Source organism: Daphnia magna, unplaced genomic scaffold (assembly GCF_020631705.1).
Source record: "Daphnia magna isolate NIES unplaced genomic scaffold, ASM2063170v1.1 Dm_contigs204, whole genome shotgun sequence".
Lineage (NCBI taxonomy): Eukaryota > Metazoa > Arthropoda > Branchiopoda > Diplostraca > Daphniidae > Daphnia > Daphnia magna.
Genome location: NW_025533175.1, coordinates 49,399 through 72,774, shown reverse-complemented (window position 1 = coordinate 72,774; position 23,376 = coordinate 49,399). Strand labels below are relative to the sequence as shown.

The 23,376-nt window shown below is 35.1% G+C and overlaps 3 protein-coding genes across 4 annotated transcripts; 2 read left to right on the top strand and 1 right to left on the bottom strand.

Annotated features, from left to right (window-relative positions):
* Window positions 1–15,050: 15,050 nt before the first annotated feature.
* LOC123467612 lies at window positions 15,051–18,119 on the bottom strand. The gene is made up of 9 exons (XM_045167476.1): window positions 17,826–18,119; window positions 17,530–17,623; window positions 17,118–17,457; window positions 16,495–17,055; window positions 16,265–16,420; window positions 16,072–16,203; window positions 15,687–16,006; window positions 15,443–15,623; window positions 15,051–15,379 (listed from the first exon to the last, which is right to left on the bottom strand). The coding sequence occupies exons 2-9, from the start codon at window positions 17,596–17,598 to the stop codon at window positions 15,090–15,092; spliced, it is 2,049 nt and encodes a 682-aa protein (XP_045023411.1). The 5' UTR covers window positions 17,599–17,623; window positions 17,826–18,119; the 3' UTR covers window positions 15,051–15,089.
* A 9-nt stretch (window positions 18,120–18,128) lies between these two features.
* LOC123467611 lies at window positions 18,129–19,946 on the top strand. 2 transcript variants are annotated; one of them, XM_045167475.1, is made up of 4 exons: window positions 18,129–18,562; window positions 18,624–19,129; window positions 19,169–19,220; window positions 19,297–19,946. In XM_045167475.1, exons 2-4 carry the CDS (start codon window positions 19,038–19,040, stop codon window positions 19,942–19,944), a joined length of 792 nt encoding a protein of 263 aa, XP_045023410.1. In that variant the 5' UTR covers window positions 18,129–18,562; window positions 18,624–19,037; the 3' UTR covers window positions 19,945–19,946. The 2 variants fall into 2 exon arrangements, with proteins under 2 accessions (XP_045023410.1, XP_045023409.1); XM_045167474.1 differs by having other exon boundaries at window positions 18,624–19,220.
* A 42-nt stretch (window positions 19,947–19,988) lies between these two features.
* On the top strand, window positions 19,989–21,124 carry LOC123467610. The gene has a single exon (XM_045167473.1). The coding sequence runs from the start codon at window positions 19,989–19,991 to the stop codon at window positions 21,102–21,104; it is 1,116 nt and encodes a 371-aa protein (XP_045023408.1). The 3' UTR covers window positions 21,105–21,124.
* The last annotated feature ends 2,252 nt before the right edge of the window (window positions 21,125–23,376 follow it).

Below are 23,376 nucleotides of genomic sequence, written 5' to 3'. Positions count from 1 at the left end.
GATTTTACTTGCGGAAGGACACTATTTTTAGGGATTTTATTTGCGGAAGGGCACTACTCTGTGGGATTTTTCTTGCAGAAGAGTACTATTTTGCGGGATTTTAATGCGGGAAGGGTGCTAAATTGCGGAATCCTCTTGCGGGGAGGATACTAAATTGCGGAATCCACTTGCGGGAAGGACAGTAATTTGCGGAATCCTCTTGCGGGAAGGACACTAATTCGCGGAATCCACTTGCGGGAAGGACACTAATTCGCGGAATCCACTTGCGGGAAGGACACTAATTCACGGAATCCATCTGCGGAAAGTGCTACTTTGCGGAACGGTAACTGCGGTTTTCCAGTCTTTTTATCAGCTTTTGAAAATGAGAGTGAGCCTTGACGAATTAGAGGGTAAAGCCAAAAAACCAGGAAACACTTAGTTCTCAGGTTCCCCAGCGCTAAAAGGAAGACGGGTAATTGGGACTACTTCTGTAGGGCAACTGAGGAATCAATTCTATCCGATGATACAATTGATCCCGAGTTACTTCGTACAATTACCATCGACAGCTCTAGACTTTCATGCCTCCCTCTCCGTACCACTAAGAACAAGAAAACTTACACCAAGATTAACCGGGCTTATTTTGGGAGGCTAGATGGGAACATAGAAAGAACCCTAATCTCACCGGTAGAGGGCGAACTTCCAGGTAGTCTTAGTTTGGAACTTTACAATAACACAACACCACGACAAATAACATCTAAGTCAGCTTCAACAACTACAGATATCTACCGTCGCAATCTAGGGGGGGTTATAATAGAAAGAAACACAGGGCAATCACCACAGCTTCCACCACCTAGCGTCAGTTTTACCACACCACAAACAACATCCACACCACCAAACAATTCAAGACGAGGCACACACACACAAAGGGATAGCCCGCTGACGATCGACCTGACACCAGGCGGTCACGAGGAGCGAACCCTAACACAAACACTACAGCCGGCATTAGAATCACCGATTGGCCACGAGGAGCCTCCTAGCCAGGCTCCGTTGACGGTCAATAATAACACACCCAACACACACAACGCATCCACAGATACATTAGAGAACTTGGTCATTTTAGCGGAACAATCAGAGGACACGGAATAACTCTCTATACTCGACCACCTACCTCCACCAGAGTTGCCGGTAGAGGCACTCCGGGAACCTAAGTGTATTCATATAGGGAAACTCTTAGCTGAGGTTGAAAACATGATCGCTGCCAAAAACGTCATATTAACGAGTTAGCTGATATCCGCCATCCAATTATCCCACTAGCCAAACAGTTTTAATGTCCATCCATGCGTAGAGTAGCCAATAAAGACCTCCTTGATAAGCTTCACGCAGCCATGATGTCCTGCGCTAGAGAATGCAGCCTTGCATTGATTAAAGCTGAAGAGGAGGTTGAAAAAAAGCTTAGGGAAGAGATACTCGATCTCTCTGAGGGTTGAAGGTTTTCCCATGATGAGTATACTTCCATCAAGTATATAAAAGAAAGCAGGCTCTCTAGCATCCATCCATACACCACACGCACAGATCCACTTATATTTTTTCAGATCACGGGGAAGGGGGATAATTTACGCATCACACCACACGTATCTAATGCTAGGGCGAACACATCAGGTCATAAAATTCCAGGAAAAGCAAAGGGAGCGAAAGCGACTGGAGCAACCAAGGAAGCTCCGGCAACCAAGGTACCTGATGCCAAACTCGCACAAAACAGAAACGAACAAAACAAGGAGAGTAAGAAGAGAAAAGGTAACACAAACAGGAATAAGAACAGAGGGAAAAATAATAAAACGATCAGTAAAGGGGGAAATAAAACGACAGAAAAGACAGCACCTACCCAAATAGCCGCCCCTAGAGTCAGTTCTCCCCAACCCTCTACAAGCAGACAGGCGGCCCCAATATCACCAGTGGCCGCCCGAAAGAACAGCAACCCCCCGGCTAGACGAACACTATCACCAACAGTTCAAATACAACCACGCACTCATGAACCGTCAAAAAACGGCCACAGATACATAGCACCACATCTCAGAGAAAACAGGGGGAATCAGAACTCTCGTTACACAAATCCACCAACACGAACAACAGGGGCACCCTCCTACCCACCCCCGGCGACATTCCGTTGGACCCCAACAGGGTGGGAAAGGATTCAACGCGACAAACCAACGGGACGGAACGACCGTCGTACGGGTTCACTCGCTCGGTACCAACCTCCTCGCTACGTACCAAACAAAGGGTAAAGATCAAAACCGACAGGGAGGGAGGAACTGCTTCAGGAAATAATTTGTAACGACATGGGGGCACAGCTTGATGAGGGTGGCTGGTGGCTTCCTGATTTAACCTACAATACACAGTGATACCATGAGTTTTTACTCCTATATATAAACAGGATCAAATATACTTGTATTCAATGTGAATACACTGTGATATTATGAGTTTACACTTCTACATATAAACAGAATAAAATATACTAGTGTTCAAAGCAAATACACTGTGATACCATGACTTTTTACTTCTATATGTAAACCGGATCAAATAAACTTGTATTCAATGTGAATAGACTGTGATACTATGAGTTTACACTTCTACATGTAAACAGAACCAAATATACTTGTATTCAATGTGAATACACTGTGTTACCATGAGTTTTACATTCTATATGTAAACAGGATCAAATTTACTTGTATGCAATGTGAATACACAGTGATATTATGAGTTTAGACTTCAACATGTAATCAGAATCAAAGATACTTGTATTCAAAGGGAATAAACAGTTATACCATGAGTTTTTACTTCAACATGTTAACAGAATCAAATATTATTGTATTCAATGTAAACACACTGTAATACCATGAGTTTTTACTTCCATATGTAAACAGGATCAAATATACTTGAATTCAATGTGAATACAATGTGATACCATGACTTTTTACTTCTATATGTAAACAGGATCAAATATAATTGTATTCAATGTGAGAACACTGTGATATTATGAGTTTACACTTCTACGTGTAAACAGAATCAAATATACTTGTATTCAATGTGAATACACTGTGATATTATGAGTTTCACTTTTACATGTAAACAGAATCAAATATACTTGTATTCAATGTTAATAAACTGTGATATTATGAGTTTACACATCAACATTTAAACAGAATTAAATATACTTGTATTCTATGTGAATACACAGTAATACCATGAGTTTTTACTTCTATATGTAGACAGGATCAAATATACTTGTATTCAATGTGAAACACTGTGATACCATGAGTTTACTTCTATATGTAAACAGGATCGAAAACTTGTATTCAATGGAATACACTGGAAAATACTTTCACTCACATGAAACAGAATCAAAAACTTGTATTCAATGAATACACTGTGATACCACAATTTTACTTCTATATGTAAACAGAATCAAATATACTTGTATTCAATGTAAAAACACTGTGATACCATGAGTTTTTACTTCTATATGTAAACAGAATCAAATAAACTTGTATTCAATGTGAATACACTGTGATATTATGAGATTACACTTCTTCATGTAACCCGAATGAAATATACTTATATTCATTGTGAATTCACTGTAATATTATGAGTTTACACTTCTACATGTAAACAGAACTAAATATACTTGTATGCAATGTGAATACACTGTGATATTATGAGTTTACACTTCTATATGTAAACAGGATCAAATATACTTTTATGCAATGTGAATAAACTGTTATATTATGAGTTTACACTTTTAAATGTAAACAGAACCAAATATACTTCTATTCAATATAAATACACTGTGTTACCATGAGTTTACACTTCTACATGTAATCAGAATCAAAGATACTTGTATTCAATGGGAATACACAGTGATATCATGAGTTTTTAGTTCTATATGAAAACAGGATCAAATATACTTGTATTCAATGTGAATACACTGTGATATTATGAGTTTTCACTTCTACATGTAAACAGAATCAAACATACTTGTATTCAATGTGAATACAATGTAATACCATGAGTTTTTGCTTCTATATGTAGACAAGATCAAAAATACTTGTATTCAATGAAAATACACTGTGATACCATGAGTTTACACTTCTACATGTAAACCGAATCAAATATACTTGTATTCAATGTGAATACAATGTGATATTATGAGTTTACACTACTACATGTAAACAGAATAAATATAATTGCATTCAAAGTTATTACACTGTGATACCATGGGTTTTTACTTCTATCTGTAAACCAGATCAAATATACTTGTATTCAATGTGAATACACTGTTATATTATGAGTTTATACTTCTACATGTAAACAGAATCAAATATACTTGTATTCAATGTGAATACACTGTAATATTATGAGTTTATACTTCGACATGTAACCAGAATCAAATATACTTGTATACAATGTGAATACACTGTGATATTATGAGTTTACACTTCAACATGTAATCAGAATCAAAGATACTTGTATTCAATGGGAATACACTGTGATATTATGAGTTTATACTTCTACATGTAATCAGAATCAAAGATACTTGTATTCAATGAGAATACATTGTGATACCATGAGTTCTTAGTTTATATGTAAACAGGATCAAATATACTTGTATTCAATGTGAATACACTGTGATATTATGAGTTTACACTTCTACATATAAACAGAATCAAATATAGTTTTTTTCAATGTTAATACACTGTGATACCATGAGTTTTTACTTCTATATGTAAACAGTATCAAATATACTTGTATTCAATGTGACTACACTGTTATATTATGAGTTTATACTTCTACATGTAAACAGAATCAAATATACTTGTATTCAATGTGAATATACCGTGATACAACGTGTTTTTCCTTTATATGTAAACATGATCAAATATACTTGTATTCAATGTGAATACTCTGTGATACCACGAGTTTTTACTTGTACATGTAAACTGGATCAAATATACTTGTATTCAATGTGAATACACTGTTATATTATGAGTTTATACTTCTACATGTAAACAGAATCAAATATACTTGTATTCAATGTGAATACACTGTGATACCACGAGTTATACTTCTATATGTAAACAGGATCAAATATACTTGTATTCAATGTGAATACACTGTTATATTTTGAGTTTATACTTCTACATGTAAACAGAATCAAATATACTTGTATTCAATGTGAAAACACTGTTATATTATGAGTTTATACTTCTCCATGTAAACAGAAGCAAATATACTTGTATTCAATTTGAATACACTGTGATATCACGAGTTTTTACTTCTATATGTAAAAAGGATCAAATATACTTGTATTTAATGTAAATACACTGTTATATTATGAGTTTATACTTCTACATGTAAACAGAATTGAATATACTTGTATTCAATGTGAATACACTGTGATACCACGAGTTTTTACTTCTATATGTAAACAGGATCAAATATACTTGTATTCAATGTGAATACAATTTTATATTATGAGTTTATACTTCTACATGTAAACAGAATCAAATATACTTGTATTCAATGTGAATACACTGTGATTCCATGAGTTTTTACTTCTATATGTAAACAGGATCAAATATACTTGTATTCAATGTGAATACACTGTGATACCATGAGTTTTTACTTCTATATGTAAACAGGATCAAATATACTTGTATTCAATGTGAATACATTGTTATATTATGAGTTCAGACTTCTACATGTAAACAGAATCAAATATACTTGTATTCAATGTGAACACACTGTGATACCACGAGTTTTTACTTCTATATGTAAACAGGATTAAATATACTTGTATTCAATGTGAATACACTGTTATATTATGAGAGTATACTTCTAAATGTAAACAGAATCAAATATACTTGTATTCAATTTGAATACACTGATACTACGAGTTTTTACTTCTATATGTAAACAGGATTAAATATACTTGTATTCAATGTGAAAACACTGTTATATTATAAGTTTATACTTCTACATGTAAACAGAATCAAATATACTTGTATTCAATGTGAATACACTGTGACACCACGAGTTTTTACTTGTATATGTAAACAGAATCAAATTTACTTGTATTCAATGTGAATACACTGTGATACCACGAGTTTTTACTTCAATATCGTAAACAGGATCAAATATACTTGTATTCAATGTGAATACACTGTGATACTACGAGTTTTTACTTGTATATGTAAACTAGATCAAATATACTTGTATTCAATGTGAATACACTGTGATATTATGAGTTTATACTTTTACATGTAAACAGAATCAAATATAATTGTATTCAATGTAAATACACTGTGATACCACGAGTTTTTACTTCTATATGTAAACAGGATCAAATAAACTTGAATTCAATGTGAATACACTGTTATATTATGAGTTTATACTTCTACATGTAAACAGAATCAAATATACTTTATTCAATGTGAATACACTGTTATATTATGAGTTTATACTTCTACATGTAAATTGAATCAAATATACTTGTATTCAATGTGAATACACTGTTATATTATGAGTTTATACTTCTTCATGTAAACAGAATCAAATATACTTGTATTCAATGTGAATACACTGTTATATTATGAGTTTATACTTCTACATGTAAACAGAATTAAATATACTTGTATTCAATGTGAATACACTGTGATACCACGAGTTTTTTCTTCTATATGTAAACAGGATCAAATATACTTGTAATCAATGTGAATACACTGTAATATTATGAGTTTATACTTCTACGTGTAAACAGAATCAAATATACTTGTATTCAATGTGAATACACTGTGATACTACGAGTTTTTACTTGTATATGTAAACTGGATCAAATATACTTGTATTCAATGTGATACACTGTGATACCATGAGTTTTTACTTCTATATGTAAACAGGATCAAATATAATTGTATTCAATATGAATACACTGTTATATTATGAGTTCAGACTTCTACATGTAAACAGAATAAAATATACTTGTATCTAATGTGAATACACTGTGATACCACGAGTTTTTACTTCTATATGTAAACAGGTTTAAATATACTTGTATTCAATGTGAATACACTGTGATAAAATGAATTTTTACTTCTATATGTAAACAAGATCAAATATACTTGTGTTCAATGTGAATACACTCTTATATTATGAATTTATACTTCTTCATGTAAACAGAATCAAATATACTTGTATTCAATGTGAATACACTGTGATACTACGAGTTTTTACTTGTATACATAAACTGGATCAAATATACTTGTATTCAATGTGAATACACTGTTATATTATGAGTTTATACTTCTACATGTAGACAGAATCAAATATACTTGTATTCAATGTGAATACACTGTGATACTTTGAGATTTTACTTCTATATGTCAACAGGATCAAATATACTAGTATTCAATGTGAATACACTGTGATACCATGAGTTTTTACTTCTATGTGTAAACAGGATCAAATATACTTGTATTCAATGTGAATACACTGTTATATTATGAGTTTATACTTCTACATGTAAACAGAATCAAATATACTTGTATTCAATGTGAATACACTTTAATATTACGAGTTTATACTTCGACATGTAACCAGAATCAAATATACTTGTATTCAATGTGAATACACTGTGATACAATGAGTTTCTACTTTTATATGTAAACAGGATCAAATATACTTGTATTCAATGTGAAAACACTGTGATACTACGAGTTTTTACTTGTATATGTAAACCGAATCAAATATACTTGTATTCAATGTGAATACACCGTAATATTATGAGTTTATACCTCTACATGTAAACAGAATCAAATATACTTGTATTCAATGAGAATACACTGTGATACCACGAGTTTTTACTTCTATATGTAAACAGGAACAAATATACTTGTATTCAATGTGAAAAACACTGTTATTTTATGAGTTTATATTTCTACATGTAAATAGAATCAAATATACTTGTATTCAATTTGAATACACTGTGATACCACGAATTTTTACCTCTATATGTAAACAGGATCAAATATACTTGTATTCAATGTGAATACACTGTAATATTATGAGTTTACTAGTATACGGCGGCCCGTCCCAGGACGGTAATAGGTGAAGTCTAGTATTGAGTGTCTGCTGTGCATTAAGTTGCGTTATACTTGTATTGTCTGCTGTCCATTTAGTTGCGTTATACTTGTATTGTCTGCTGCACGTTAGTTGAGTTATACTTGTATTGTCTGCTGCACGTTAGTTGAGTTATACTTGTATTGTCTGCTGCACGTTAGTCGACTTTTACTTTAATGCCCCTTATACTTTTTACACCTTAATCTACTTTAAGCCTCTTAATCCATGTAAGGTCGCTTAATCCATGTTAAGCCGCGGGTCTCGCCCTGCCCGCGGATCTCGCCCTGCCCGCGAATCTCGCCCTGCCCGCGGATCTCGCCCTGCCCGCGGATCTCGCCCTGCCTGCGGGTCTCGCCCTGCCCGTAGGTGTACCTGCCCGCCGTTTTCCCCAGTCCGTCCTTTTACCCGCCCTGCCCACGAAAATTCGAAAGAAATAGGTGAAGCCTAACCGGCGGCAGTTCGAACCCTTTTCAGGTGGTCGACCTTTTTCCAGGCAGAAAAAGTTACGTGAACCCTCTCGAACCAATGGAAGCACGTGCACTGGAACAAAAGGGAACCATCTCTTAATGGTGTTGGAACGCACTTAATCGAGTTGTTAAGAAAAAAAATGCAATGATGGTTCTTTGAGGGATAAAAAAAGAAATGGTGTCTAAAGGTTGTTGGAACGCAGTCAATAGACACGTTAAGAAAACATGAATTGGTGCTTGTTTGGATGCAACAGGGAACGGTCTCTTAAGGAGTTGTAAGAACTCAATGAATTGGGGCTTGTTTGGGGGGATGCAAAAGGGAACGGTCTCTGAAAAGTGTTGGAAAGTAGTCAACACAGCTGGTGAAAACACAATGAAATGGGGCCTGTTTGAAGAATGTAAAGAGTAACGGTCTCTGAAAATATTTGGAATGCAGTCAATGAAACTGGTGAAAACACAGTGAATTGGGGCTTCTTTGAAGAAAGCTAAAAGGGAACGTTCTCTGAAAAGTGCTGGAATGCAGCCAACAGAGTTGGTGAACCAAAATCAATTGGGGTTTGTTTTAAGGATGTAAAAGAGAACGGTCTCTAAATGTGTTGGAATGCAATCAATAGACCTGGTAAAAAAAAATGAATTGGAGCTTGGTAGAGGGATGCAAAAGGGAACGGTCTCTGAAAAGTGTTGGAACGCAGTCAAAGGAGCTGTTTATAACACAACAAATTGGTTCTTGATTTAGGGATGCAAAAAGGGAATGGTCTCTCAAGTATGTTGGAAAGCAGTCAATTGAGCTGTTAACAACTCAAAGAGTTGTTGGTTATTTGAGGAATGCAAAAGGGAACGGTCTCTTAAAAGTGTTGGAACGCGTTCAGCGGAACTGTTGAGAACAAAAGGCAGTAATGGTTGTTTGAGGGTGCAAAAGGGAACGGTTTCTTAAAATTGTTGGAACACAGTCAGTGGAACTGTTGAGAACAGTATGCAATAATTGTTGAGGGCTTCAAAAGGGAACGGTCTCTTAAAAGTGTTGGAACGCAGTCAGGGGAGCTGTTGAGAACAGTATGCAATAGCTGTTGGTTGAGGGATGCAAAAGGGATTGGTCTCTTAAAAGTGTTGGAACGCTGTAAATGGAGCTGTTGAGAACAAAATGCAATGATGGTTGTTTGAGAGGTGAAAAAGGGAACGGTCTCTTAAAAGTGTTGGAACGCTGTAAATGGACCTGTTGAGAACAAAATGCAATGATGATTGTTTGAGAGGTGATAAAGGGAACGTCTCTTAAAAGTGTTGGAACGCAGTCAAGGGAGCTGTTGAGAACAGTATCCAATAGCTGTTGGTTGAAGGATGCAAAAGGAACGGTCTCTTAAAAGTGTTGGAACGCTGTAAATTGAGCTGTTGAGAACAAAATGCAATGATGGTTGTTTGAGAGGTGATAAAGGGAACGTTCTCTTAAAAGTGTTGGAATGCAGTCAAAGGAGCTGTTGAGAACAGTATCCAATAGCTGTTGGTTGAGGGATGCAAAAGGGAACGGTCTCTTAAAAGTGTTGGAAAGCTGTAAATGGAGCTGTTGGGAACAAAATGCAATGATGGTTGTTTGAGAGGTGATAAAGGGAACGTCTCTTAAAAGTGTTTGGAACGCAGCCAACAGAGTTGGTGGAACCAAAATCAATTGGGGTTTGTTTTAAGGATGCAAAAGAGAACGGTCTCTAAAAGTGTTGGAATGCAATCAATAGACCTGGTGAAAACAATGAATAGGGCCTTGTTTGGGGGGATGCAAAAGAGAACGGTCTCTGAAAAGTGTTGGAATGTAGTCAACACAGCTGGTGAAAACACAATGAAATGGGGCTTGTTTGAAGAAGGTGAAAGGGAACGTTGTCTAAAGGGTGTTGGAATGCAGTCCATGGGGCTGATGGAAACACAATGAATTGGGACTTGGTAGAGGATGCAAAAGGGAACGGTCTCTGAAAAGTGTTGGAATGCAGTCAACGGAGCTGGTGGAAGCAAAATCAATTGGTGTTTGTTTAAAGGATGCAAAGTGGAACGGTTTCTGAAAGTTGATTGAATGCAGTCAACTGAGCTGGTGAAAAACCAGGAATTGGGGCCTGTTTGAGGGTTGCAATAGAGAACGTTCTCTGAAGTGTGGTGAATTCAAGTCAATGGAGCTGTTGAAGACACAGTAAATTGGAGCTTGCTTGAGGGTTGCAAAATGTAACGGTCTCTAAAAAGTGTTGGAATGCAATCAATAGACCTGGTGAAAACAATGAATTGGGGCTTGTTTGGGGGGATGCAAAAGTGAACGGTCTCTGAAAAGTAGTGTTGGAACGTAGTCAACACAGCTGGTGAAAACACAATGAAATGGGGCTTGTTTGAAGAATGTGAAAGGGAACGTTGTCTAAAGGGTGTTGGAATGCAGTCCATGGGGATGATAAAAACAAAATGAATTGGGGCTTGGTAGAGGATGCAAAAGGGAACGGTCTCTGAAAAGTGTTGGAATGTAGTCAACACAGTTGGTGAAAACACAATGAAATGGGGCTTGTTTACAGAATGTGAAAGGGAACGTTGTCTAAAGGGTGTTGGAATGCAGTCCATGTGGCTGATGAAAACACAAAGAATTGGGGCTTGGTAGAGGATGCAAAAGGGAACGGTCTCATAAGGTGGATTTGGGGACACAGCAAATGGAGCTGTCAACCTAAACAGTGAATTGGTGGTTGTTTCAGGGCTGTCAAATGGAACGGTCTCTTGAGGTAGTTTTGAAACACAGACAATGACAACGACAGGCAATGAAAACAATGAATTGTTGGTTGTTTTGGGACTGCAGTCTCTTCGAAATAGAACGTTACCAACGGATCTGTTGGAAAATAGTTGTTAATAGGTGGTGTAATTGGTTATTCAGCGTGTATATAATCTTATTACCGTTGACGTGAAGGCTGTGTGCTGGGCATATGGTTGACGTCGGCCATTATGGTGGAGTCGGAGTAGATGAAATGCGGAGTGCGGTGTGGGGAATAGCTATAGTGTAGAAAAGCGGAAAGAGGGAAAAGATTAAGCCTTGCTGGCGGCAGGTCGAACCCTTTTCAGGTAGTCCAACCTTTTCGCAGGTAGAAAAAAAGCACGTGACGCCGTCCAACCAATGGCAGCGTGCGCCTACACGACCTTGAACGGACAAACAAACAGACAGATACACAAACAAAACTCCGCCCACAAAGAACCCTTGCTGCTTTATAGAGTGAGTGATACTTCTAAATGTAAACAGAATCAAATATACTTGTATTCAATGTGAATACACTGTGATAGAATAAGTTTTTACTTCTATATGTAAACAGGATCAAATATGTTTGTATTCAATGTGAATACACTGTTATATTATGAGTTCATACTTTTATTTGTAAACGGAATCAAAAATACTTGTATTCAATGTGAATACACTGTTATATTATGAGTTTATACTTCTACATGTAAACAGAATCAAATATACTTGTATTCAATGTGAATACACTGTGATACTACGTGTTTTTCCTTTATATGTAAACATGATCAAATATACTTGTATTCAATGTGAATACACTGTTATATTATGAGTTTATACTTCTACATGTAAACAGAATCAAATATACTTGTATTCAATGTGAATACTCTGTGATACCACGAGTTTTTACTTTGATATGTAAACTGGATCAAATATACTTGTATTCAATAAGAATACACTGTTATATTATGAGTTTATACTTCTATATGTAAACAGAATCAAATATACTTGCATTCAATGTGAATACACTGTGATACCACGAGTTATCCTTCTATATGTAAACAGGATCAAATATACTTGTATTCAATGTGAATACACTGTTATATTTTGATTTTATAATTCTACAGGTAAACAGAATCAAATATACTTGTATTCAATGTGAAAACACTGTTATATTATGAGTTTATACTTCTCCATGTAAACAGAAGCAAATATACTTGTATTCATTTTGAATACACTGTTATACCACGAGTTTTTACTTCTATATGTAAACAGGATTAAATATACTTGTATTCAATGTGAAAAACACTGTTATATTATGAGTTTATACTTCTACATGTAAACGGAATCAAATATACTTGTATTCAATGTGAATACACTGTGATCCAATGAACTTTTACTTCGATATGTAAACAGGATCAAATATACTTGTGTTCAATGTGAATACACTCTTATATTATGAGTTTATACTTCTACAAGTAAACAGAATCAAATATACTTGTATTCAATGTGAATACACTGTAATACTACGAGTTTTTACTTGTATATGTAAACTGGATCAAATATACCTGTATTCAATGTGATACACTGTAATACCATGAGTTTTTACTTCTATATGTCAACAGAATAAAATATACTTGTATTCAATGTGAATACTCTGTGATACCACGAGTTTTTCCTTCTATATGTAAACAGAATCAAATATACTTGTATTCAATGTGAATACACTGTGATACCACGAGTTTTTACTTGTATATGTAAACAGAATCAAATACACTTGTATTCAATGTGAATACACTGTGATACCACGAGTTTTTCTTCTATATCGTAAACAGGATCAAATATACTTGTATTCAATGTGAATACACTGTGATACTACAAGTTTTTACTTGTATATGTAAACTGGATCAAATATACTTGTATTCAATGTGAATACACTGTGATATTATGAGTTTATAATTTTACATGTAAACAGAATCAAATATACTTGTATTCAATGTGAATACACTGTGATACCACAAGTTTTTACTTCTATATGTAAACAGGATCAAATATTCTTGTATTCAATGTGAATACACTGTTATATTATGAGTTTATACTTCTACATGTAAACAGAATCAAATATACTTTATTCAATGTGAATACACTGCTATATTATGAGTTTATACTTCTACATGTAAACAGAATCAAATATACTTTATTCAATGTGAATACACTTTTATATTATGAGTTTATACTTCTACATGTAAACAGGATTAAATATACTTGTAATCAATGTGAATACACTGTTATATTATGAGTTTATACTTCTACGTGTAAACAGAATCAAATATACTTGTATTCAATGTGAATACACCGTGATACTACGAGTTTTTACTTGCATATGTAAACTGGATCAAAAATACTTGTATTCAATGTGATACACAGTGATACCATGAGTTTTTACTTCTATATGTAAACAGGATCAAATATAATTGTATTCAATGTGAATACACTGTTATATTATGAGTTCCGACTTCTACATGTAGACAGAATCAAATATACTTGTTTTCAATGTGAATACACTATGATACTTTGAGTTTTTACTTCTATATGTAAACAGGATCAAATATACTAGTATTCAATGTGAATACACTGTGATATCATGAGTTTTTACTTCTATGTGTATACAGGATCAAATATACTTGTATTCAATGTGAATACACTGTTATATTATGAGTTTATACTTCTACATGTAAACAGAATCAAATATACTTGTATTCAATGTGAATACACTGTAATATTATGAGTTTATACTTCGACATGTAACCAGAATCAAATATACTTGTATTCAATGTGAATACACTGTGATACAATGAGTTTCTACTTTTATATGTAAACAGGATCAAATATACTTGTATTTAATGTGAATACACTGTGATACTACGAGTTTTTACTTGTATATGTAAACTGGATCAAATATACTTGTATTCATTGTGAATACACTGTGATATTATGAGTTTATACTTCTACATGTAAACAGAATCAAATATACTTGTATTCAATGTGAATACACTGTTATATTATGAGTTTATACTTCTACATGTAAACAGAATCAAATATACTTGTATTCAATGTGAATCCCTAGCAAATATCTTGCGGGGCAAAACCAGTTTTTCCCGGGTATTTTTCACCAGTTTTAAGATAAAACCCCGTGGTTTACCCCTGGTGAATAACCGCTTGTTTGCGTGCGGAAAACGGTTTAAAACTAGTATTTATAACCGTTTTAGAACCCACCTTCCATATAATACTGAGAGGTAGTACAGTGAGCAAAAAGGTGAAGAAAATCGGTATTTTACTGGTGGTAACTACGATTTATAAACCAACCTTCCGTAAGAAAAAAAGAGGTAACACAGCGAGCAATAAGGTGAGAAAAACCGGTAATTTTCTGGTAGTAACTACGACTTATGAACTAGAATTTAAAAATGGTTCCAGGTACCCTACTTTTTAAAACTACTGAGCTTCCCCTTCTTTTTTCAGATAGTTTACTATTAAGTTAAAAAGACGAAAATGGAATTGAGAAACCATCAGCGTTTATTGCGTTTTGTCTTTGCATATGAAACAACCTTAAATAAAACCAAAGTACGAGTAACTGCGAAAGGCAATAAATTATAAAATGACAATTTTCTGACTTTAGAACGACATTGGCAAAAGAATAAACGTCAATTCAATAGGTTTGAAACGGTGTTGAATCTTCAATTACAAAGATCTGGTGCTCGAGCAAAAGCAGGCGGAGGTCTAAAATTAACAACTTCTTTTTCTAGAATAGTCATGTAGTTGTAGAGAATAACCGCGTCACTGTCATCATTTGCATTTGGAAGCTGAGGAGCATGTGCTGACGCATCCGTCTCCAAGGCACCTGGCACATTATTCTTCTTCCTGTAGTTTTTGGCATTGTATTTCCGGCAGTTTTTAATCATTTCAATTAGCCTCCGATGATCAACATTTGCAGTGTTCCGCGAAAGATTAAAAATGTCGAGAGCAACTAAAATAGAAAAAAATAGAAGGAAATAAGGGCTGTATGTAAGCGCAAACAAAAGATGCTTACCTCCTATAACTGAAAGCATATTCATCAGACCAGAGAGTCCGGGCCTTAAGTCATTGACCCGACCAACACTACGCCACTGCATTTTCTGACTAGTTTCGTCACATAAAAACAAACGATACGCCTGGTTTACAAAAGCGCCTATTGATTTGGACGCCTTATATCGCTCAGATATGAAGAAAACCTGTGGAGAACATAAGATAAAAAATTAATTTTGAAATTTAAAAGAAAATGAACAGCTTCTAACCATGCTTATTGCAATTGTTTTGTCCGAGAGAGCTGTGTTGGTAGCAATGAGTTTTTCTACTGTATCGCAAGAAACAATTCCGAAGTTGGACTCCACGATCCATCTATGGTAGTTGGCGTGCTTGGTAGCTTTTAAGGGCAAATCATTTTTGAAAGACTCCTCCATTCTTTTAGAAACGGAATCTAACTTTTCGATTACTGTACTTCCAAGCCCATCGAGCTTCTTTTCTACTTGCTCAATGGCTCTCATCAATGTCTGAACGTCGAATGATGAAAATGCCTGAGATGACTGATAGCCATTCAATTGCAGGAGATCGCCACCTGTGCGAAAAGGTTTCAATAATATAAAAACACTTGAGAGAAGCACGAAAATGAGGTTCAATTACCGTTTGCCCATGACAATGGAGTGTCATTATGTCTGTTCAAGCTACGTGTGTAAACAGCATCCAACCTCGTGAACTCGTCACAAGTAGGAAAAGATGGAGGACTTTCCAACTCTTTGTCATGATGGCCAACACCTAGCAACAACAAAATAGTCAATGGAATACGAAGTAGTAAAGTGACGAAAATAAAATTTACCAATATTCGTTGAACGTGTTATAACGTCGTTGTTTTGAGTGCCATTCAAATATGCCCCATGTCCACGAGTTTGTGTTTGTGAAATGGACGGTAAAGCGTTGGAACCCTGAATATCAATATTATTCCGATTCTGCTCTTCTTCATCTTGTACGTGGCCTGTTTGCAAATTGAGACGACATATAAACATGAACATCATATATACATTCAATTAAATGAAAAAAAATAATCACTTGTAGACGGTAAAGGTGCTCCATTGTTGACCATTCCACTTGCTTTGTTAATAGCTCCACATAATGCTGCTTCAGTTCTTGTGCCAACATCATGCGGTTGTGGACTAGGAATAACGGACGGACGAAGAATATTGCTGCCGTCACCACTGCTACCATGGGGCGCCGGTACAGCTGCATTCGAAACTGGCATGGATGAGTTGTTCAATGAAACCAACTCAGAGTTGGTGGTGATGTTGCCCACACAAGCTCCAACATTTAAGTTCGTTGGGAAATTTTCGAAATCAAACGGGGTGTTCGACTGACAAGATCTTAAGCTTTGAGTCCTGATGGCAACAGCTGGATTGAGGTTGGAGCTGGACGATGGTGTCTCTATTAGAGAATTATTATTCGTTCTTCTTTCCTTGCCTTTTCCGGAAACCTTCTCTTCCAATGGACGCTTTTGAGCTGCCTTCCTTAATCCTCTGCCCAAAATACGATCACTGTCGGAAATAAAAGCGTCTGACAGTATGGGTTGACCATTAGCTGCAGCTTTGGCGGCCTTTATTGCTTTCGTAAATTTAACTGCATAAATAAACATTACGGTACAAACAGGTGTGTAGAAACAAATACATTAATTAACTTACCAACCTTGGTTTGGTTTAAAATGGCATGAATATCATATTCCATCCACGACTCGAATGGTATTTGGAATCTTCTGAATGTCTTCTCTCCCCAGTCAATCGGACTTTTACCCCCAACTGTGAATCTGGGTTGAGGATAAAGTAGATATTCCATGTTGCTCGAAATCCATCCAGTTGGGATAATACTGTGCACTTGTCGCTGTATGCGGTCTTCTCCACATTCCAGTGTGGTAACAATGAAAAACTTCACTTCACTCGATGAGTTACCTCCAAGTGGATGACTACCAACTTCAGGCAAAATTTCATTGTACGTTCCCTTCCAGAATTGCTGAATTCTTCCAACCTGAGATAGAAATCATTAGTTACAGTAAAGTGAACAAAAGTATTATCTTCCTAAAATTTCAAAGAAAAAGACCTGAAATGCTTCTTCGTCAGATGAAAACGAATCATCTTGTGGTTCATCACTGTCACCAGAGGATGCCATCTTCAATATAAAACGCTATATTATCCTGAAAAAGAACCATTAAGAAGTTAATTAACTGATTAGTTCTGCAATCACGTGTGAAACATGTGATTACCACGTGAGAAATTCACAAAAATCGAATGACGGAAAAAGTAAAAATCAAACATGAAATATGTCATCTCACAATCAATTTAAATTTTGAAACGTGAAGTTTAAAGCACAAATCACATATTTCGGTGAAATTTTACCTGAAAAATCGTCGAATTAGGTACTTAGAAAAATCACGAAATTTGAAATCGAAAGCAGGCTTAGGAACACACAAGTTTGCCACTACGTCACAAAATGGAGTTTCTGCACGCCACCGTTACTGAGAGATCTGGCATCTTCTTTATTATTTAAATCGGATATGAAATCCATTAAGTCTTGATGAATAAATTTTTAATAAATTACTGCATTTTAGTTCGATATAAGAATAGGAAATATGAATTGAAACAGATAAATCCAATCAGTTGGTCAAACGTAAGTGGCAACAATGATCCCTAGGAATGTAGCAGACGCTTTTCATTTTGTGGAGCGCATGACAGTCACGTTTTTCTTTCTTCCTATTCTGTGCTAAGTTAGGTTTTTTGCAGTTTTGAACTAGAATAGTTGTGTCAAATGTCCGAGTTGTTACCGTTCAGTGATGTTCAAACTAATCAAATACTGTTGATTGCTGGATACTTTAAACGTGAGCCCAAGAAGAAGGCTGGTAACGTAACAGCGGAATATTCAAGAATCTTACAAAGAAAAGCACGAAAGTACATCGACGAGTGGCTTATGAAAGGTGTCCCACCAGTTACGTTTGATAAATTAGCAAGATCAGCACCATGGATTTTTGAAAAGTTTGAGTTGACGAAGTCTGTAGTTCAAGAAAACATATCCACCCAGCCATGTCAATCGACATCAAAGCCAACACCTGTTCCAGGAAACACAACTACACTTAATGGTAACCCAATCTAGTACCGTTTCCTTACATTATTTATTATTAACAACATATACTTCATTAGGCTACCATACATCGCAGGATACTTATGGACAAGAAGGTGGAACGTCACACATTGCTGAACTGTTGTTTAGTGAAGAAGATGATGATGATGGAGATGATACGTCACATGAATTTGAAGGAATGCCAGCTAATTTTTTATGTGGTGGAGAGTATTTGGAAAAAACACTGACTCTCAAGAAAATTTTACAGCATTTTGCAGTGTCAACGAATCAAAAGAAAAGTCATATGACATACTTGTTGAAACTGTTGATTGAATATCAGCCTCTTCCAGCCTACGACTCATTGCCAGCTACAGGCCAGCAGTTACTTTATATAGATGGGAGAGATGTAGTGAATCAAAGAAGCGCACAAACCTTGACATCGTCACAAACACCTAGCTCTACTGAACAACCGACGAGAAAAAAAGAGAAAACCGATGCCTTTACCCCCTGTTATAAATTTGGACGACGAGGGCAATTGCCTATACGTGCACTTTGGGCTAGAAAACGCATTATGTGGTGATTCTGTTGGCATCTATTTTAAACACGCGGATATCCTCCAGTATGCTGGCATCTATAGGACAAATCCTGAAGCTTTGCCCTTTTGTTTAAGAAACAAGGTAATTTTTGTTTTTATTTGATGAAACAGTTGGCAAAAGTCGTTTATTTCTGATCTCCTTTATTTCGTTTTCCTAGATTTACAAGATGGATAAGAAAGTTGAAGTGGAGCAGGCCAAAGCATTTCTTCAAGGTCGTCGCTTGGATGACACGGACAACGCAGTTTTGATCTCTCGTCATGTGACACACTTTGAGGTGGATTTAAGTGCGGATGGAGTTCAGTTTTTCGACAATTCAGAACAGTCTGAATGCATCCCTATCTGTATGATAGTCCATTCAGTGAGTGAGTCTACTGATCTATCCAAGTGCAAGCGTATTTTACTTAAAGTGCGAAAACCTGTTATTATTGGCGTTGCTCATTGCAAAACAAAACCAGACGTGAAGAAATTCCTTGCCCCTTTGATTCAAGAATTAGTGCGACTTGATCCGACGAATCTGGATGACCAAGTTACTGCTGGTCGACAATTTACAGTGTCAATTCGGTGCATCATAGCCGATTGGCCTATGCGATCGTATCTTAAACGAATAAAGGGACATTCAGGATATTGGTCCTGCGAACGCTGTATTCAGGAAGGTGTACGATGCATTCATCATCCCACAGTGCCACTGAAATCAGGAGAAGAGCCGAAAACTAGTATTCAATTTTTTGGAACTGAACGCCCCCAAGAACTGATGAGGATTTTTTGTCATATTGTGAAAGCGATGAAAGTAGAGATAACCACATAACTAATGTTAACGATATAAGTCCATTTGTTGAATTGAATGTTCCAATGGTTACTGCATTCCCCATTGAACCGATGCATACAATGTATGCATGTTGTTTTGGCAGATTACTAAAGGGAATAGTATCAGTTCAAAAGGAGGGTAAAATAAGCAAAAATCTTTTGTCTTTAATAGATTCGAGACTGCGACTTTTCAAAAAGTGCAAGCCATTTGAGTTTGACAGATACCTTCGATCACTTAAAAATTGCGTAAACAAGTATAAGCATCATGAATTAAGAGATTTGTTGATGTACTTTCTTTTTCCAGTATTTAGTGGCATTTTGAGTGAAAAACAATTTAACAACTTAATGTTGCTTCAATATGCGATGCTCTTAATGGGAGGTTTTAGCCCAAACCCGGTACCAAAAGAGGATGCCTTGCGAGCATCGTGTGTTTTGAAATTTTTTGTTCAGCAACTTATCGATTTTGGCTATCCAATCAGGCCGACTACACACGCAGTTATTCATCTTCCGGAAGACGTTATTCATTTTGATTGTGGAATTGAATCTTTGAGTGCTTTCCCTTACGAAAATTTCTACAGATTCTTTAGAAACATTCTTTCTTCGGGAAATAAACCTTTAGAGCAGATAAGAAACAGATTAGTAGAAAGATCGAAGTATCTTTTGCCCACTTCTTCGGATGGGATGATCATTAATTCATCACAACAGCTTTTGTTGGGAAAAGAGCAAGAAATGAATTCTAGTAACAAGGTCGTTTTAAGTTTCAAAAATGGAAAAGGGCCCGATAAGGAGAAAAAAATCACGTTCCGCGATTTCGTTTTATCAAACAAATTCCCTAACAATGTTGCTCTAATGAAAAACGGAAATGTAGTCGTCTGTTCTGATATCATCGAAAATCCCCCCGAAAGTAAAGTGTTGCTCATCATTGGTTCCAAATTTTCCTTAAAAGAAGATGCGTTCCATTATCCTTATCCCTCATCTACCTATGGAACTCATATTGTTTCTAAACTTGAAAATAGAATAGGTGAATGGAATTTAAATTGCTTACAGGGGAAAATGTACGCATTGCCGCATAAATTAAGTGATTATAATGATTTGCCAGACATTAGAACAAGCACTTGTAAGTGGTTTGTAACTCCTATTCGTCACACACTGCCTATGTAAATTTTCTCCTGTCAAATAATACATAAGTTTTACTGTTTCTTACAACTCCAGGCGATTTATGTTTACATTCTTTTAAAAATCAAGCAGCATTTTCAAATTTTAAAGCAAGATTCTGATCATATGAATCTGCTGAGCACGTTGAGGAGCATTCTCATGAGTTGTATCTCATTTTTACAGGGATGGGTCTCATAACAAAAAAAGGACGGTGGAAAGAACCAGTTAAAAACTGAGTAAAACACGGTGAATAAAACCCGTTTCTCAAAATGATAGTGAAGGGGAAAAATACCCTTTTTTAACGGAAAAGTGAAGGTTCTTAAACAGTGGAAATCACTGAAACTGAAAATTTACCACGTTTAAGTACTAGGGATGCACTGTAAAACCTCGAGTTTTTACTTCTATATGTAAACAGGATCAAATATACTTGTATTCAATGTGTATACACTGTTATATTATGAGTTTATACTTCTACATGTAAACAGAATCAAATATACTTGTATTCAATCTGAATACACTGTGATATTATGAGTTAATACTTCTACATGTGAACAGAATCAAATATACTTGTATTCAATGTGAATACACTGTGATACCATGAGTTTTAACTTCTATATGTAAACAGGATCAAATATACTTGTATTCAATGTGAATCCACCTTGATACTATTAGTTTTTACTTCTATATGTAAACCGGATCAAATATACTTGTATTAAATGTGAATACACTGTAATATTATGAGTTTAAACTTCTACATGTAAACAGAATCAAATATACTTGTATTCAATGTGAATACACTGTGATACAATGAGTTTTTACTTTTATTTATAATTGGGATCAAATATACTTGTATTCAATGTGAATACACTGTTATATTATGAGTTCAGACTTCTACAGGTAAACAGAATCAAATATACTTGTATTCAATGTGAATACACTCTTATATTATGAGTTTATACTTCTACATGTAAACAGAATCAAATATACTGTTATTCAATGTGAATACACTGTGATACCACGAGTTTTTACTTCCATATGTAAAAAGGATGAAATATACTTGTATTCAATGTGAATACACTGTTATATTATGAGTTCATACTTCTACATGTAAACAGAATCAAATATACTTGTATATAATGTGAATACACTGTAATATTATGAGTTTATACTTCTACGTGTATACAGAATCATATATACTTGTATTCAATGTGAATACACTGTGATACAATAAGTTTCTACTTTTATATGTAAACAGGATCAAATATACTTGTATTCAATGTGAAAACACTGTTATATTATGAGTTTATACTTCTACATATAAACAGAATCAAATATACTTGTATTCAATGTGAATACACTGTGATACCACGAGTTTTTACTTGTATATGTAAACAGGATCACATATACTTGTATTCAATGTGAATACACTGTGATACCATGAGTTTTAACTTCTATATGTAAACAGGATCAAATATACTTGTATTCAATGTGAATACACTTGGATACCATTAGTTTTTACTTTAATATGTAAACAGGATCAAATATACTTGTATTCAATGTGATAAACACTGTTATATTATGAGTTTACACTTCTACATGTAAACAGAATCAAATATACTTGTATTCAATGTGAATACAATTTTATATTATGAGTTTATACTTCTACATGTAAACAGAATCAAATATACTTGTATTCAATGTGAATACACTGTAATATTATGAGTTTATACTTCTACATGTAAACAGAATCAAATATACTTGTATTCAATGTGAATACACTGTGATACCACGAGTTTTTTTTTTATATGTAAACGGGATCAAATATACTTGTATTCAATGTGAATACACTGTTATATTATGAGTTTATACTTCTACATGTAAACAGCATCAAATATACTTGAATTCAATGTGAATACACTGTTATATTATGAGTTTATACTTCTACATGTAAACAGAATCAAATATACTTGTATTCAATGTGAATACACTGTTATATTATGAGTTTATACTTCTACATCTAAACAGAATCAAATATACTTGTATGCTTGTGTGGTGTGCTTGATCAACGATTCTGTGCTTACTCTTGTCTCCCACTTTTTTTCAAGTTTAAAATATTTCTACGGCAAATCTGTGTCTTTTTCAAGTATTCATATAGCAAAACTACCAGGGCGCGTACCAAAACAAGTTTCACCACTCTGCACCCGGTTTTCACACCGTTTTTCTCAATCGAAATTTCCGCAACAACATCAGAAGTTGCTACTGTGACAGTTTGTTGGCA

Bases quoted from the DNA above. Each gene is read 5' to 3' on its own strand.
- LOC123467612 (XM_045167476.1), bottom strand. From the start codon at position 17,598: ATGGCATCCTCTGGTGACAGTGATGAACCACAAGATGATTCGTTTTCA. The intron at 16,421-16,494 runs GTGATTATTTTT...ATTTGCAAACAG, and splicing joins AGCACCTTTACCGTCTACAA to GCCACGTACAAGATGAAGAA. The intron at 15,624-15,686 runs GTTAGAAGCTGT...TGTTCTCCACAG, and splicing joins AAACAATTGCAATAAGCATG to GTTTTCTTCATATCTGAGCG.
- LOC123467610 (XM_045167473.1), top strand. From the start codon at position 19,989: ATGGTTACTGCATTCCCCATTGAACCGATGCATACAATGTATGCATGT.
- LOC123467611 (XM_045167474.1), top strand. From the start codon at position 19,038: ATGCCTTTACCCCCTGTTATAAATTTGGACGACGAGGGCAATTGCCTA. The intron at 19,221-19,296 runs GTAATTTTTGTT...TCGTTTTCCTAG, and splicing joins CCTTTTGTTTAAGAAACAAG to ATTTACAAGATGGATAAGAA.